Source organism: Alternaria hordeiaustralica (genome assembly GCF_023758085.1).
Source record: "Alternaria hordeiaustralica strain BMP 2776 chromosome Unknown scaffold_18, whole genome shotgun sequence".
Classification (NCBI taxonomy): domain Eukaryota; kingdom Fungi; phylum Ascomycota; class Dothideomycetes; order Pleosporales; family Pleosporaceae; genus Alternaria; species Alternaria hordeiaustralica.
In genome coordinates this window covers 554,041-568,382 of record NW_026056790.1, presented here as the reverse complement: position 1 = coordinate 568,382, position 14,342 = coordinate 554,041, and the positions used below count along the sequence as shown (strand labels likewise).

Sequence of the window (14,342 nt, the reverse complement as noted above, 5' to 3'; positions counted from 1 at the left end):
CGCGGGCGTCTGCGGCGTCATAGACTATATAGTCCTGGTTTCATTTCTTCCAAAGTTTTTGGAAAGGGTGTATAGGTTTTTCGAGGGAATATACCACCATTTGGCTTGGTGAGATTAGTGGTCCCGTCTTTTGGTTGATGATCATATGTATACCCCCAGAAATCGAAGTTAGATTGTTTTCTTGAACTCATGCTATAGAGTATATGTGCTCTTTCGCGGCCGCTTTCTTCAAATGAAGATGCAGGAGCGTACTTGCATGAATGACTCTTTCTCATACATCTCTTCTCGGACCACAGACTACACGGTCCCACTATTGAGTAGCTAGATCACAACTACAGCCTTCCCCTCCAACGACTCTTCGGGACCTCCCTGCCCCCACCTAGTCACTCCGCCTTCTCAACCACCAGATTCCTCCTCAAGCCCGCCAACTCCTCATCACCAAGCCCACAGTACTCCCTCATATACCGTTTCGCGCCGCCAAACCGCTCATCCAACATATCCAAACTCGCCAACATGCTCTCCTTCCTCGACCCCACCATACGCAACGCAGCCTGCCTACCCTTCTCCAGGATCTCAGGCGGGAACTCCGACGTATCAGAACCCTCGCTATTCCTTCCTTGAATGATCTGTGCCATTTCCTCCTTCGACAACGCCCGTCCCGTCGATTGCGCAAGCATATACTTCCTAAACCCAGGACTCGTCAACAAGCGCGCGACAATCTCGTCTCGGAGGGGGCGGAGGCCCAGTTCGGTGAGTTGGTACTCGTCTGCGATTTGCGCGCGCGGCACACCGAGGAAGTCGAAGAGGACGCCGAAGAAGATGCCCGTTCGGTCTTTACCCGCTGTGCAGTGGATGAGTGCACCGAGTTTCTCGCCTTCTGCTGGGCCGTTTATGGTACTACTACTATCTGCTGGTGGCAGAGACAGACTGGCCAGATACCGGAAGATGGTACTATACGCCTTTCCTCCATCTGTTAGAATACTAGCATAAGCCTCGACAAACCCTTTGACGTCCTCGTCCATGTAGTTCGCGTACCGCTCCGCTAACCTCTCGGGACTGTAATCTTCATCCGAGAACACGGGTGTCCACGTGCGTCTCACACCTGCTTCTTCCATGGCTTGGATCCAGCCCGGCCTAAAGTCTTGCTTGCCGCTGCCATCGTCGCCGACGATGCCGGCCCAGCCTTTTTCTACTTCGGGCTTGCTGCGGAGGTCGAAGACGTGGCCTACGCCAATATCGCGAACGGCGGTCCAGCCGGCGGTGTCTAATTTGGCCACTTCGGCGCTGCGAAAGAGGATGCCTGGGCGGAGGGTGGTGCCGGATGTGGTGGTGAGGGAGTGGGTGGCTAGGCGAAGGTTGTTGATGTTGGGGATGTGCGTGTAGAAGGGTGGGGAGGGGAGCGTGGGGTTTTCCGCGGATGTCATGGTGATGTGGATGCGATTGTGGATGTGTAGTCGACTTTTTGTAATTGACTCGTTGATAGTATAATGCTGTTCCCTAAGTTGGGCTTTGTGGGAGTGGTATAGATGTAGACGGATTACTCGGTGTGAATAGCTGGTGGTGTGAACGGTTTCAGTTCAAGGATATGAAGTGCCACATGTCAACGGCACAGCTACTAATGCAAGGGGGAGCCTTCACAACACGTGTTCGGTTGGACTTTTGGTTGGTAGTCTTTTGTTTGGGAACAACGTGTGTGATGTGTAAACATCAGCCCCACCATCCCACTCACACTAGCTATGTGCCGAGGTCTAGAGCAGGAAGAGTGAACATGGTACCTACGCGGCGTAGTCGAGCATGATTCGTAATCTACGCCCTCTTTGAACGTACTGTCAACATATCTTGTCGGCTCTATCTTGAGAGAAGCCAAAAGGTGCGCCAGAAGCCGAAAGATGTGTTCCCGTGTTGTTTGCTCGCGCGTTTGTTCGGTAGACAGATAAGTCTGCAGGCTTATTATAACCATCATCCGGTCTCCCCTTTCCAGTTCATTATGGTCTGAAACTGATGCCAAAAATTACTCTTCTCTGGTTTCTCCCTAATCGCGCATATTGGGTCATCGCGTAACTGCGGTAGAAATTGCTGTGTAACGTGCGTGTGCTGTTCACTTCCCTCTTCACCCCACTCGGTGCGCATTTCGACTATTCTCTCTTTGTGTCTCTGCTTCATACGCTCTAGCCGCGCATCATGTTCTGTAAACGCTCTCTGAAGCTTCTCGCATGTAGGCGGAGGTACTTCCCTCAAGTCATGTAGTTCATCGTCGATTGATACATAGTGCAAGGTTCATTGGCCTGGTTGCTCGAATCGAAGACCACAATTGGTCACAGGGCATACACATGGCGATTTCACAGTATGCAGATAGTAGGCTTCTCTGGCCTGTATCGATAGTAGCTTCCGGGCATCAATCATATATTCGTAAGGCTCGATCTCGTCGTGAAGCCAACGCCACCATTTGCCCACGGGTCCCGATCGTTCCTGAATTGGTGAGAATACGAGTCGCGGTATTTCCGCGGGCTCGACCAACTCCCAAGCTACTAACTTATCAATAGACATAGTCGCCTGCCAGAGCTTTCTCGACCTGTGACGCTTGCGATCATCGTAGTCAACATGAAAGTTCGACACGCGTACATGGGTGCCACTGGGCATCCTTTTGCCAGTCGAGTCAGTGCTTCGGAAGGCTCTGTCCCAGGTTCGAGAACACAGTTGGTATGTAGCACAACGCTCACAGCACAGGTAAACCACGTGCGCAGTACCCGCCAGAACGCAGCTATCTGGTGTCCTGCATAGGATCTCGCTTCTTCCTCATTTAGAAACTTAATTTGCCGCAGTACAAGATCTACGTAGTCACTATAAAGGGTGGTATGTGAATCCCTCAGCCCGATGAGAATGTATTGGATGTACTTGTGAGCCTCGAGGGCGGCATGTGTGAGGCCCGTATATCCGCCGGAGAGTAACCAAGAGCCCTGTATGCGATACTCCACGGCAGGATCAGACCAGAAGAGTCTGGCTGCTTCTTTGCGCGTGGCAGATGACGCACCGTAAGCTAAAAGAGGGTTGCGTTGTCGCAAAACGATAGTATATGGTGCTGAAGCTCTAACGGCAGGCGTAGAAAGCATGTGAAATTGTCGAGCGGGAAACGCATCATTATTTCTCCTAGACGGACGTAGTGTCGTAATGGTACACGTATTCGCCGTGGAGTATCGCGCATAGATCCCAATTCAAGGACGTGGTCCACGGGCCTTTGGGCACAATCGTGGGTCGGGTTCTGTAAGAACCCATGCTGAGCGGACGAAGTTGGATAGTAGTTTGAATCAGAGAGGCTTGCTTTTCTCGATCGAGAGTATGTGGTTGTTGGCAGTGCCTGGGCGGTGTTGCTGTTGTTATCATGATAGATTGGTCCCTATGCTAAGCTGTCCACAAGCGATCTAGTGTCTGGACACCAGTGCACTGCCATGCAGATGCATAGGACTACGGCACTATCGCGAGTCCGTATGTTTACCTATCGCCCATGGAATATGTACATTCTGATATATTTACTCCACAGAAGTCATCCAGTCGCGCATCCGACCTCAGTCGACAAGAGCAGTCCAGACTCGTCCAGGAGATGTGTGCTGCTGTACTGCATGGCTCTTGAAGTAGAAAGTCGGATTCGTTTGGGATCGTGCTAATAGGTTGACGCTTAAATATTCTAGTTGTGAGGGGTGTGCTGTGTTGTGAAAGTGTCACTTTCCGCAAGTTTTACTGTGCCCGAAAGCGACAGGGATGTTCGACTGGAGGGACTTTTCTATCGACTTATAATGCGAACTGGAGAAGCCGAAAAGAGGTCTACGTTTGTCACGCACTCGGGAGAGACGCCTTTCTCTCTTCAATCGCTAGCATGTCGCAAGTGCTGGGGGATTATCGCGCGCCGTGGACGAGAACCGTGGTCGTGTTGTCGGCGTGAGGTTGTGTGTTGAGCGTCGTACAAACGAGCTGCTATCGCGGTGGTTCTAGATCCGCCTGGATTGACTACGCAGCCATAAAAAGGCCTGTCGTCATATTGAGACGTTTAAGGCGAGTGCATAGTTTGTTGTCGTCGTTGAAGGATGTTCGTACGCGTCGCGTGGAAGGACTGCTTAGCTCGCTTATGACATTCACTGCCTAGATCGCTCATTGGACACCTTACCATCACTCGGCACATGTCACTCGAACGTGTGATATCTGACAGCTGGGATAGCCGTTGCGTATGGACATAGCATGTAACTGTAGTAGTTGTAATCAGCCCGTCGCTGACGGGTCATCGCAAACGAACCATGACGTTTTCACCACGCTAGCCGCAACCGCAGTGTCCAAATCCCCAGACACGCGCCCGCACCCCGCAAAGACGTCATTCTACCATGCAACTCTGATGAAACGCGTTTCTCATGCAGTCCACAGCGCACGTACTGCTTTTTCCATCCCCTTCTGTCGACGCTCAACCCCCGGAGATGGCTCCGCTGAATCGATGACGCATCATCTCGCGCGCATTGACGATAACCTTGGAACCTGATGTTGGCCTAGCACCAAATGTCTAAATATCATGGAGGATGGAAACAAACTACCAATCATTCCTCCACACTCAATTACACTTAGCATCTACATCTATGTGATTCAATATGCCGCTACTTCGCTTTACAAAGCCGCGAGTCGCCTCTGCTACAGGCACTACTATACAGGGCTCGAAATGTTCTCGTAGCGCTAGGCCGATTCCACTGCGGAATGGCGCGCAGAGCAGGCAGTATGCCAGCGAGCCCATCATTCCCAAGGTGCAGAATAGCGATTTCACATTGTAGGTTCAACGTCGTCGTAACAATCCTCCGGAGCTCCAGATAACGTGTATCCTCTAGTAAGTTCGCAGGTGTAGCCATGGCCTTCACCGGCGGTCTTTATTTCGCTATAAATTCAGATCTGCGTCCCTCGTCAAAGCAGAATCTTGCGGCCAACCTTCAACCGCATCCAACCATGCCAGGCAAGATGGCCGGCGAGAACGAGGAAAACATGCGCAGCCACAAGATCACTATGAAAGGCGATCCCAGCGCACCTGGTGCTGGCAGGCCGGACCCAAATGAAGAGTTGGGTCCGAAAGCTATGGGTCACGGGGCAGCACCTTCACATGTAGCCGATCCGGTTCGTACAGGATGTAACCTTTTTTTCCCACTTCTTGATTGCTAAGTAACACCACAGGCCGATCCCCGCGGAAAACCCAGGAGCTTCAACTACATGTCTGGAAAGCAAGAGGGTTTGTCCAATGGTGACACCCACCACAGCTCCCAGATTTCCAAGCAGGGCGAGATGAGTAAGAAGGGTGAGGGTGTGGCTGAGACTGCGAAGCTCAAAGGTACGGTGTCGACCAAGCGACCTGGTCCTGAGAATAAGGAACAGCGAGGCAAGGCGCAAATGGATGATGAGTAGCGAATGTAGTTGATCATCGCCCTTGCTGTCGTTTGATGGGAGGAGGAAATGGATTAGAGAGAGTAGCAAACTGTAGTCAGATAAACAGGCACTCCAATACCGTACCAGCAAAGACACCTCACTAGGCCGTATGACTTTCGCGCATTGTCAGATCACGTGTCGATTGGGAGTCTCGGCTTCATCGTATCTCAACCAAGATCTGCAATGTGAGAGCCACCATATTATTAGTTTTGGACTCCTACTCGTACAACCCGTGCCATGCCATGCCAACGCACACTGGTCAGCAGTTTGACCCATCCCCATCACCCGATAACACCATAAACAATAGCAGATAACCACCCAAGTTGTTTTCAACTTTTTGTAAGGAAACGAGCTTTTGACCTCCTACCAGAGGAGGAGCAGGAAGAGCTTTTAATCGTCGTCGCCAGATTGAGGAGAAAAGGAAAGGAAAGATGGTACGCCGTGATCGCCATCGTGAGGTATCGTACAGGACATGAAGAAGCCGGAAGAAATCGGAAGAGGTAGGTGCAACGCCGTGCAAGTTATCCGAAGGAAAAGGAAGACATGGAAAGACGTGTTCAACCGGACGTATCGTTCTTCAGGACGGCAGCAGGGGGAGCCTGAAGTGTGTCGGGTGATGGCGCTGTTGTCATCGAGGTGAATATGGGCGTCAATGTGGTTGTCGATGTCGATGCGGGAGTCGCAGTCGCCTCGGTGGCATCAATGCGTTCCTCTTGGGTTGTGGATGGTTTCCCGGTCGCCTTCTCAGCTGTACCAGCATCATACTCTCCACCTCCAATGGTCGTCTTCTTCTCACACCCCGTCTCAACATCAACAAACGTCTCCTCACTCCCACACCTCGGCAACTTCTTGCCGCTGTTCTCAGCAACGTATTCGTCGTACGTCTTGCCCGCCTTCTTAGCTTCCTTGCGCACATGTCTGACACGCCATAGCCAGACCGCTTGGCTTGCAAAGATGCCCGTCTCGAGGACCATGCAGGCGATGTATAGACTGGCACCGAGAGCATCGAACCATTGCTGCGCGACGACGGCCATGAGGGAGAAGAAGGCGCCGAGGTAGTCGATGGTGAGGAACCAGAAGTCGATGCCAATGACGCGGCCGTTGCGCTTGGCGAGCTCGAAGTAAGGCGGGATTAGGCCGATGACTTGGATTACGGAGGCGGAGATTGCCATTAGCATCATGGGCCATTCGACACCGCGGCTATATGGTCCCTGTACGGTACACTGTCAGTCACTCTCGACTAAATGGAGATCTGCGGGCTTGACTTACGCGCAGTGTAAGAATGAGGATGAGTTCCATAATACCGAAGCTAGCTGCAAGAGCGATGGTCGCGAGAGTAGCTGTCCAGACCCGCCATTTGTTGTGGTAGTAGAGTGTTTGGCCCCATGCGATGAGGGTGAGACTGGCGAAAGCTTGAGGTTGGAATTGGAGGGCGAAGTTGAAGTTCTAATCACACGTAAATAAAAGGTAGGACGGAGTGCGCGGTGGGTGTTAGCATACCTGAACAATCGCGTATACACCAAACGGTACGCCGCCTGCATCCTGTGGTTAGCTGAGTCGACCAGGCTCGTTCATGTGGGGTGTCGCACAGATTGACCAGAGTATCAGCATGGTACCGGGAAGGCCTTCGGTGCTCTTCCGCCGCCAGTTGGTCCATATTCTTCGGTAAAGTCAGCGAACTGTCGTGTGCGATGTTGATGCGGGTGACACTTACTGTGGGATGATTTGTATACACCAGCAGCTGCATTCGGACCTTTGTTAGCATTTGCTTCGTGGGGTCAAGGGCTTGACGTGGGGTTGCATACACTTTACTCAAGTTAGCATAGTCCTTAGCCACCAAACGTTCGGAGGTACTCACCAGTGCCGAGGGTCTAGAGAACCAGATCGTATGTCAGTATCATGACTCAAGTCAAAAACGTGGGTGGAGCAGAGAAACCTACACCAAGGATATTCGCAGCCTAGCGTTTGGGGTCAGTATGTTGTAGCAGTATGCGATATTGACGGTACTACTCACGGGTGGTATCGAAACTTGCGGTCTGTCCATGGCTTTGGAAGAGTACTCTCACTACGTCTTGGATGATAAGAAGTGGTGAAGAGGTGTAAAGCTCAGTGCGTGGGAAGATGGAAGATGGTGAAAAGAGAGGCCCAGGTGAGACAAGATGTACGATTAAGAAGCCAACTAAAAGGAAGTGTAGAGATGTGAGTTTACGTGATCTGGTGGCGTTTCACGTCGCACCAGGTGTAGTATGTACTATCGCTCTGGTACCTGGTTCGAGTAAAGGAGGAAGAAGTAGCTAAACGACTTCACCAATGGTAGGATGAGGAAGCGGGAGGGTTGTACAAAAGAAAGTTTCCAACTAATGACAGAGCAGTCGGTTACGCCAGCACCGGCACCCAGGTGAAGGCGAAAGTGGTACCCGCTCACACCAGGCAACATGTTGTGCGTGATGACGGAACTGTCAGAGGGTCCCATTTTACTAGCTCTACCGCCGCAGTCGCGTGCAAGAATAAGTCGGCTGGTCATACCAGTGCACAATGGCCTTGGATAGAACGATTTAGACTAGGCAGCTAGTGAGATTTCAGCTTTCGGGGAAGTCATGCCCCTGCTCCCGGCGCTGAAGAGCGACTCCGTTCAGACTCGGTAAGAGGTGAGTGGCTGAGCTAGCGTACACAGGGATACTTTTCCTTCCCCAGCCGATCTGCAATCCGATTGGCGAGTCTAGACTTTTCGCTGAACGCATCTATCCTCATATGAGGAAATGGGTCCCACTCCATCTCGATGCAGACGTTGAAGGGGGTGGGTGACGAAACCCCCGGTATTGCATGCATACAAGGCTCGGTCGGATGCTGGGTCCCTGCATTGAGCGACGAAGAAAGAACACCTGGTGGCCACTTGGTAAACCCAATCGCTCACAGCCGGGACAGTTCTGTAGACTACGGAGTAATGCACATCGAAGAGGGTAAAGTTAATCTGCATCCAATGAATAACCTTGTAGATGTATTTCCGGATGTGGTCGTGCGTAGACTACCGCCGCGCTCCAAGCGGCTCACGCGAACATCAATCCTGACTGGCCTCAAGGACAGTCCGTCAATCTTCGTTTTGATGAGGTGACTTCGATCCTCCGGTGAGCTCGGCGAGCGCGTGCCCGGCTACTGTGCATTCCTGCACACTGACGGACGTTCCTGAAAACTCTGAAGGTGGGTAGCTGACGTGCGGTTGGCGGCTGTGTTGAGACCTGCATCACCTGGCATTCCCGAACCACGCCGGTGGGACCCCGCCTGCATAAGATGGCGTCAACCGGATTTATGATTCGATCCTGTATACAGTACAACTGGATTCAGCTAGTAGGAGGCTCTGCTTTCCCCATCCGAGCGTGTGTCTAGTCCTCGGTTCCTGGCGCCTCGCAGCAGTCTGCAGTAGCTGATGATGAACAAGTGGTGGCCGACATGTAAGGTCAACTAGCCAGCTACTACACGCTCAACGCTGTTGCAGACGCGGCACAAAAGGAGTGCACATGCTGCTCTCCTGAGTAGCACAGCCGGGAAGGCGTGTCGCGAGGGACGATAGAGTTCGCAGCTTTCGCGGCAGCTGATAGGCAGTGGGTCGTTAGTAGCCAGCTGAACCGGCAAATCGCCGCCTCGGTCCCAAAGAATATTTTGAGTCATTGCGTCGACATCCGAACACAATAACGACAGCCGCGCACTGCGCGGTTATGATGATAATGGTTGTACATCTCCAGCCGGATCTGGTCAAAAAGTGGAACCGTTGGGAAAAGGTGGGGTTAGGGGCGTGCGCCGTGCGCCATGCACGCAAGCCAGAGAACCAAACGCTCTACCGATCGACGAACTTCGGTTCATACGTTTCATACACAAAGCTGTCGGTTATGTATGCCGGTCGAGAACACATTCTTTGCGCTGTATTCCGCGTGTACGAGGAGGAGATAACGCGTCGACTTTGTGTTGGCACTTGGTACGTGTGAAGGTTCCCCGCCGCCGTTGCCGCCACTTGGCTGTGGCGTTTATTCGATCCAGGACCACATGCAGGATATGTTCCTGGGACGGCATTGCATAATAGACCAGGACGTCTGCGTGTCTCACGCATCTGCACGCTTTCACCTCGCCTCAATGATACCATCTTCTGCGAAAACGAACGAAGGAATCCATATCGGGGCGATCTCCGGCATGATGCAGCGACGGTTAGCCATATTCGCATCGGCTGCACCCATCTGTATTGATCACTGGCACCGAGACGTGGACGGATAGTTGCGCTTCGGCTTTGCTCCTGGACCCACACGAGATAGAGTACCGGCCGGGCGTACTCCGTTCAATGAGGCCAATGTCATCGAGCCACGAGTCTGACATCCTGACCATCCTGGGATCTGAACGGTGAAGAGACGCATAGAACATGGCGCGCAGAGTCGGCGACGTTCGGTATGCCGATGTCGCATACGAAGATGTGCAAGCGGACCGACACGGAAAGGGTCTGAATCCGGGTTGTTCATGTCTGGCTGAGGGATTTGTCAAAGATCATCAATCGTGAAGGTATCGTGGTCCGATACGCAAAGGAAGCATGAGAGGCCAGACCAGATGAATCTGGCGAGAAGCGGGCCGATATACCCACCGTGTGGGGAGTACGCCAGTGCCTGGAGCATCTTGGGATCTGAAGACGTACGTTCGGCCAAGTTTAGGCCGTTGACGTGATCAGGATCGACATGTTTAAACTGGCAGGAGATGGCTGGACGAGTATGACCCCGAAGCTTGCCTTAATCAATGTCGAAGGTCCGATGCGTGCGTACTTTCGCGTTCGCTTTGCCGCTGTGCCGTGGTTTTGTCAATCCGCGAAGCACCAGGGATAAAGCCAGTATAACGCTAATGGACGGCAGGCTAACCCCTGATTTATCCCCACCTTCAAATGTAAAAGCCATGAATCTCAGTAGATAGGGTGTCGTTCCGACGAGCACGGGCGACTCTTGATTGATTAGTGTGCGGCAGTATTAAGACTACTGCAGTGAGTTGTATCAATACCCATTGTTATGGTCATCAACATCATGTCTTTGTCATGGTCGTCTTATCCGCTGGCAGACCCTTCCATGAGAATGATGCCTGATGTCCTCTTGCGCGCGATGTGGCCGGTGAGTAGTTCTGCAGGACTAGAAGCCGACGGGAAAAGCATGAGAGCAAGCCGCATCGGCACTTGCAGAGTAGACCGATCAGACAGGATGATTTGGGTCGAAACGACCCGCTACCATGACGTGCAGTATTTGACCGGTGCGGGAAGATCGCTTGGTGGACGAAAGACCTGGGGTAAAGGCCTAGAGCTGACTGCAGTAGTTGCTTCTTGCGGTCTTCTCCGGGAGAAGTCTGTCGGCAACCGCGGAGGCGAGGTATATTCGCACTGCAGGATATACTCGCAGTACGTTGAGGTGTGTCCGCAGTTAACCCCAGCGTGAAAGTTTCGACAGCCAGCATACGAGAGGACCTATCATGGCCCACGTTAAGATGCCAGATCCGTAAGGCCTCATTGCAATTCGCGCAGGCCTAATCAGTATGGAGGGTATGATGTATGCGAGAGCTGCAGATTTTCTCGTCATTGGCTCTTGATGAGTCGCTGAAATCGCCGAGCCTGAGCGTAAAGTGAATGGCTTTGCTCTCGCAGCCCAGCGTTCACTGAGATCGAGCAGCAACACGGCGATCTTCGCAACCAAAGCTCTGGATGATTCCTGAAACGTCACCGTGTCCTCATCACCATCACTCTTGTCTCTTCCACTGTCATTTATTAGATGAATGAGTGATGGTTGCTGGGCCGGCTTCGTTCTTGTGACTGTGATGATTAATCGGACTGGACCATTGGACGCAAGTAAAGTGTGATGAGCAATAGTGTAGCGGCTACGAATTGTACTGTAGTGCTGGAGAGAGAAGCAGGATGCGGAGCAGGTATCTAGGGCGCAGTAGAAACTCTGTATGAATGGAATCGTGTATCGAGTGTGCGTGCCCATTGGACATATGGGGCTACTGCGGTACCTATGAGACCCCCTCCATGTTCTTCGCCACTGCCACCAGCGATATAATGCGCTTCTCGCGGCGCGGGCCATGTATACCACTCGCTTGCTCGCTTCAGAATAACGAAATTTGAACGTGCGGTGTGAATCTGCCGGGCCAGGGTGGACGGCATTCGCGAGACTGATCGGTGAAGAAACAGCAAGCTAATCTAGCGTATTTTGTGTATACAAAACGTTGCGATGTGGCGTAAGTCGACAGTTGTGGTGTCGTAAGTGTACATGAAGGCGCACAAACAAAGCAAGTGTAGGCGTTGTGTTGAGGAGACGAGAAGAGATGGGATCGTCGATGGATTAGAGGCCCCCAACATGCACAAGTGGAGTGGATGTTTGTGTGGGAGGCGCGCTCCTCATGCTTAGAATTTGCAGTCACGAAAGGAAGGAGCAAAGTCATGTCCGGTACTCAATCACAAACAAGAAAACCACAAATGACAAACAGCATTTATGACCACCGGGGTGATATTAGAATGTTAATTACTACTTCCTACATGAAGGACCAAAAGGCGGGGGAATAAGTATCGAAAAAGCTAAGAAAACATACGAGAAGCAGTGTCATGTCGAGGGACAGTATAACCACAGACGTGATCCAAGGGAGCTATCACTGTCGGCTAAAAGATGGAAAGGCCCCCAAATAAGAAGAAATGAAGCCCGGCATCCGACCATGTCCCTTCCGTGTCGGCATTGCACAAGCCACCTATTACAAAACGCCCGCAGCTGTGATGATCAATACACCTTTTGACGACTCGATGGTTTCCCGTGGCAAGCGCGCTACCCGTGCTTGACCAAGACCGCAGGAGATGCAACAGCCGGATCCTGAAAGCGAGGTGTGTTGGCGTCATCTAAGCCTCGTCTGCGTCGTGGTCTTGCAGTTGGCCGCTCTGTTCCCTGTTCATGCGGGCCTCGATCTCCTTCAGCTGGCTCTCGCGCGCCAGGAGCTCCTGCCGCTTCTCGTTGATCTCGCGCTGGACCTTGACTTCGATCTCGCGCAGCTTCTCCTCTTCGCGTCGCAGTTGCTCCTCCTTCAAGCGCACTGACTGGCTGGCAAGATCCTCGGGGTTCATCGACGAGTCACTGTGGGATGTTAGTACTTATATTGTAGTAGAGAGGGGACAAAACTTACGCAGCAGCACCACCTTCGACACTCTTACTAAGCTTCTCGGTACGGTAGTTCTCGTATAGGAAGTCATGCGTAATCTCCTTGAGATCGGCAAGATGGCTGTGGAGGAGAGCGCTTCGCACAGCCAGGAAGTCGGAGTGACGGGGGTTGTCGACCTCGACGATACCCCAGGGGTATTGGCGTGCCCGTACCCGTCGGCCGTTGATCTCAACAATGTCCTCGGATCCAACGATGGCGAAGGGCATCAGGCCGCGGAGCTCAGCGTTCTCCTCGACGGTGTCCTCGTCGTCCTCCTCGATGTCGTAGGGGAAGTTGTACACGGGGATGCGGTAGTGCTCAATGTCCTCCATGACCAGCTTCTTCGACTCGGCGAGCTCGGCGGGTGTGAGGGAGTCAGCCTTGCCGATGACGGGGATGACATTGCAGCGGGGTGAGAGGCGCTTCATAAGCTCAATGTCGAGTTCACGGAGACTGTGGTGTGTTAGCTGGAGCTGGCAGAGGGGCTCGGCATACATACCCGTGACCGGTGGGTGTGATGAAGTAGAGCAGGACATGTACACGGTCGTCGCGGAATCGGGGGTTACGCTTAATACGCGATTCCTCTGCGAGAATGCCGTCGTACTGTCGCTCGAGGTAGCCGACGATCTCTGAGAAGCTGCGGAGGGTAAGCGTGGGTTGTGCTAAGTCCTGGAAGACGCCTACCTGGCCTCGTTGTCGATCTGGTCTCCGAATCCGGGTGTGTCAACAATGGTGAGCGAGATGCGGGTGCCCTCCTCGTCGAGTTCTAATGTTTGTTAGCAGCCGCACGCGATGATGATAGCCATTGATCCTCATCCGGGCCACGTACCGACTGTGATGGGCTTGATCTTGACGCCCTCCTCGACGTGTGCCGTTGTTGGGTCGTCGACCTCCTTGTGTCCGAGCACCTGCTTGCCGCAGAGGGTGTTGACAAAGGTCGTCCGGCCGGTACCAGAGGCACCACAGACCATCAGACAGAACTGGATACCCTTCTTGACATTCTTCTTTCTGCGCGTCTTGTTAAGCGCCTGAGACATTGTTAGCGGGTGTGGTCAATGGCAGGTGGTGTGGTGGTGGGTAGGGCGGCATTGTGGCCTGAGGGAGACGTGGTGTTGGGGAGCGTCGTACCGAAGACATGATGAACTCGGGGGCGGTGAATGTGATGGGTGTGGTGGATGGGCGGCGTGCACACGCAATGGAGACAATCTAGCGATGAGGCGAGACTGCTTGGGGGTGAGACGGGGGCGTATGTCTGTGGTGTGGTGTTGGAGCGGTGTCGTCGTGGAAATTTGGGGACGTTGGCAGCTACTCCCTGCGCGATGCAAAGGGGCTCGCTAGCGGGAAACACCCCGGTCGCAGTCTCCTTCTTGGCGCGACCACCTGGCGCGACTGATTTCGGCAAGATATACAACACGAGTGATTGCGAATTGACATTGATCACGAATTGTATTGCGAGTATGTATAGTTGACAAGCACAACGCGTTGGTGCTTTTCTAATGTCTGCGCGCTGTTCTGCCCGGTAGCAGTATTCAGCGGGGTATTTTATCAGGGTCTCGAAGCTCAACATTATAACTTGAAATGGAAAGTTAGAGAATCCCATCACTCACGTGCGGCTCTGCGCGGGAGGTGGTAGTAATTCTCCGGTCATAGCAATGGGACTGGTGGTGCCCAAAAGCATCGTTGCTCATCCATCAGGTCCTCAAGTC

General features: G+C 52.8%; 4 protein-coding genes across 4 annotated transcripts; 1 reads left to right on the top strand and 3 right to left on the bottom strand.

The window, feature by feature from the left end:
* Nucleotides 1-383: 383 nt before the first annotated feature.
* On the bottom strand, nucleotides 384-1,424 carry J4E84_007915 (uncharacterized protein; the record flags this gene model as incomplete). The annotated part of the gene is made up of 1 exon (XM_049390493.1): nucleotides 384-1,424. The coding sequence occupies one exon, from the start codon at nucleotides 1,422-1,424 to the stop codon at nucleotides 384-386; it is 1,041 nt and encodes a 346-aa protein (XP_049241953.1).
* A 3,550-nt stretch (nucleotides 1,425-4,974) lies between these two features.
* J4E84_007914 (uncharacterized protein) lies at nucleotides 4,975-5,424 on the top strand (the record flags this gene model as incomplete). Its single annotated transcript, XM_049390492.1, has 2 exons — nucleotides 4,975-5,139; nucleotides 5,197-5,424. The coding sequence occupies 2 exons, from the start codon at nucleotides 4,975-4,977 to the stop codon at nucleotides 5,422-5,424; spliced, it is 393 nt and encodes a 130-aa protein (XP_049241952.1).
* Nucleotides 5,425-6,002: 578 nt separating this feature from the next.
* On the bottom strand, nucleotides 6,003-6,617 carry J4E84_007913 (uncharacterized protein; the record flags this gene model as incomplete). Its single annotated transcript, XM_049390491.1, has 1 exon — nucleotides 6,003-6,617. One exon carries the CDS (start codon nucleotides 6,615-6,617, stop codon nucleotides 6,003-6,005), a length of 615 nt encoding a protein of 204 aa, XP_049241951.1.
* Nucleotides 6,618-12,340: 5,723 nt separating this feature from the next.
* On the bottom strand, nucleotides 12,341-13,673 carry J4E84_007912 (uncharacterized protein; the record flags this gene model as incomplete). Its single annotated transcript, XM_049390490.1, has 5 exons — nucleotides 12,341-12,572; nucleotides 12,622-13,089; nucleotides 13,136-13,273; nucleotides 13,321-13,402; nucleotides 13,466-13,673. 5 exons carry the CDS (start codon nucleotides 13,671-13,673, stop codon nucleotides 12,341-12,343), a joined length of 1,128 nt encoding a protein of 375 aa, XP_049241950.1.
* Nucleotides 13,674-14,342: the final 669 nt, after the last annotated feature.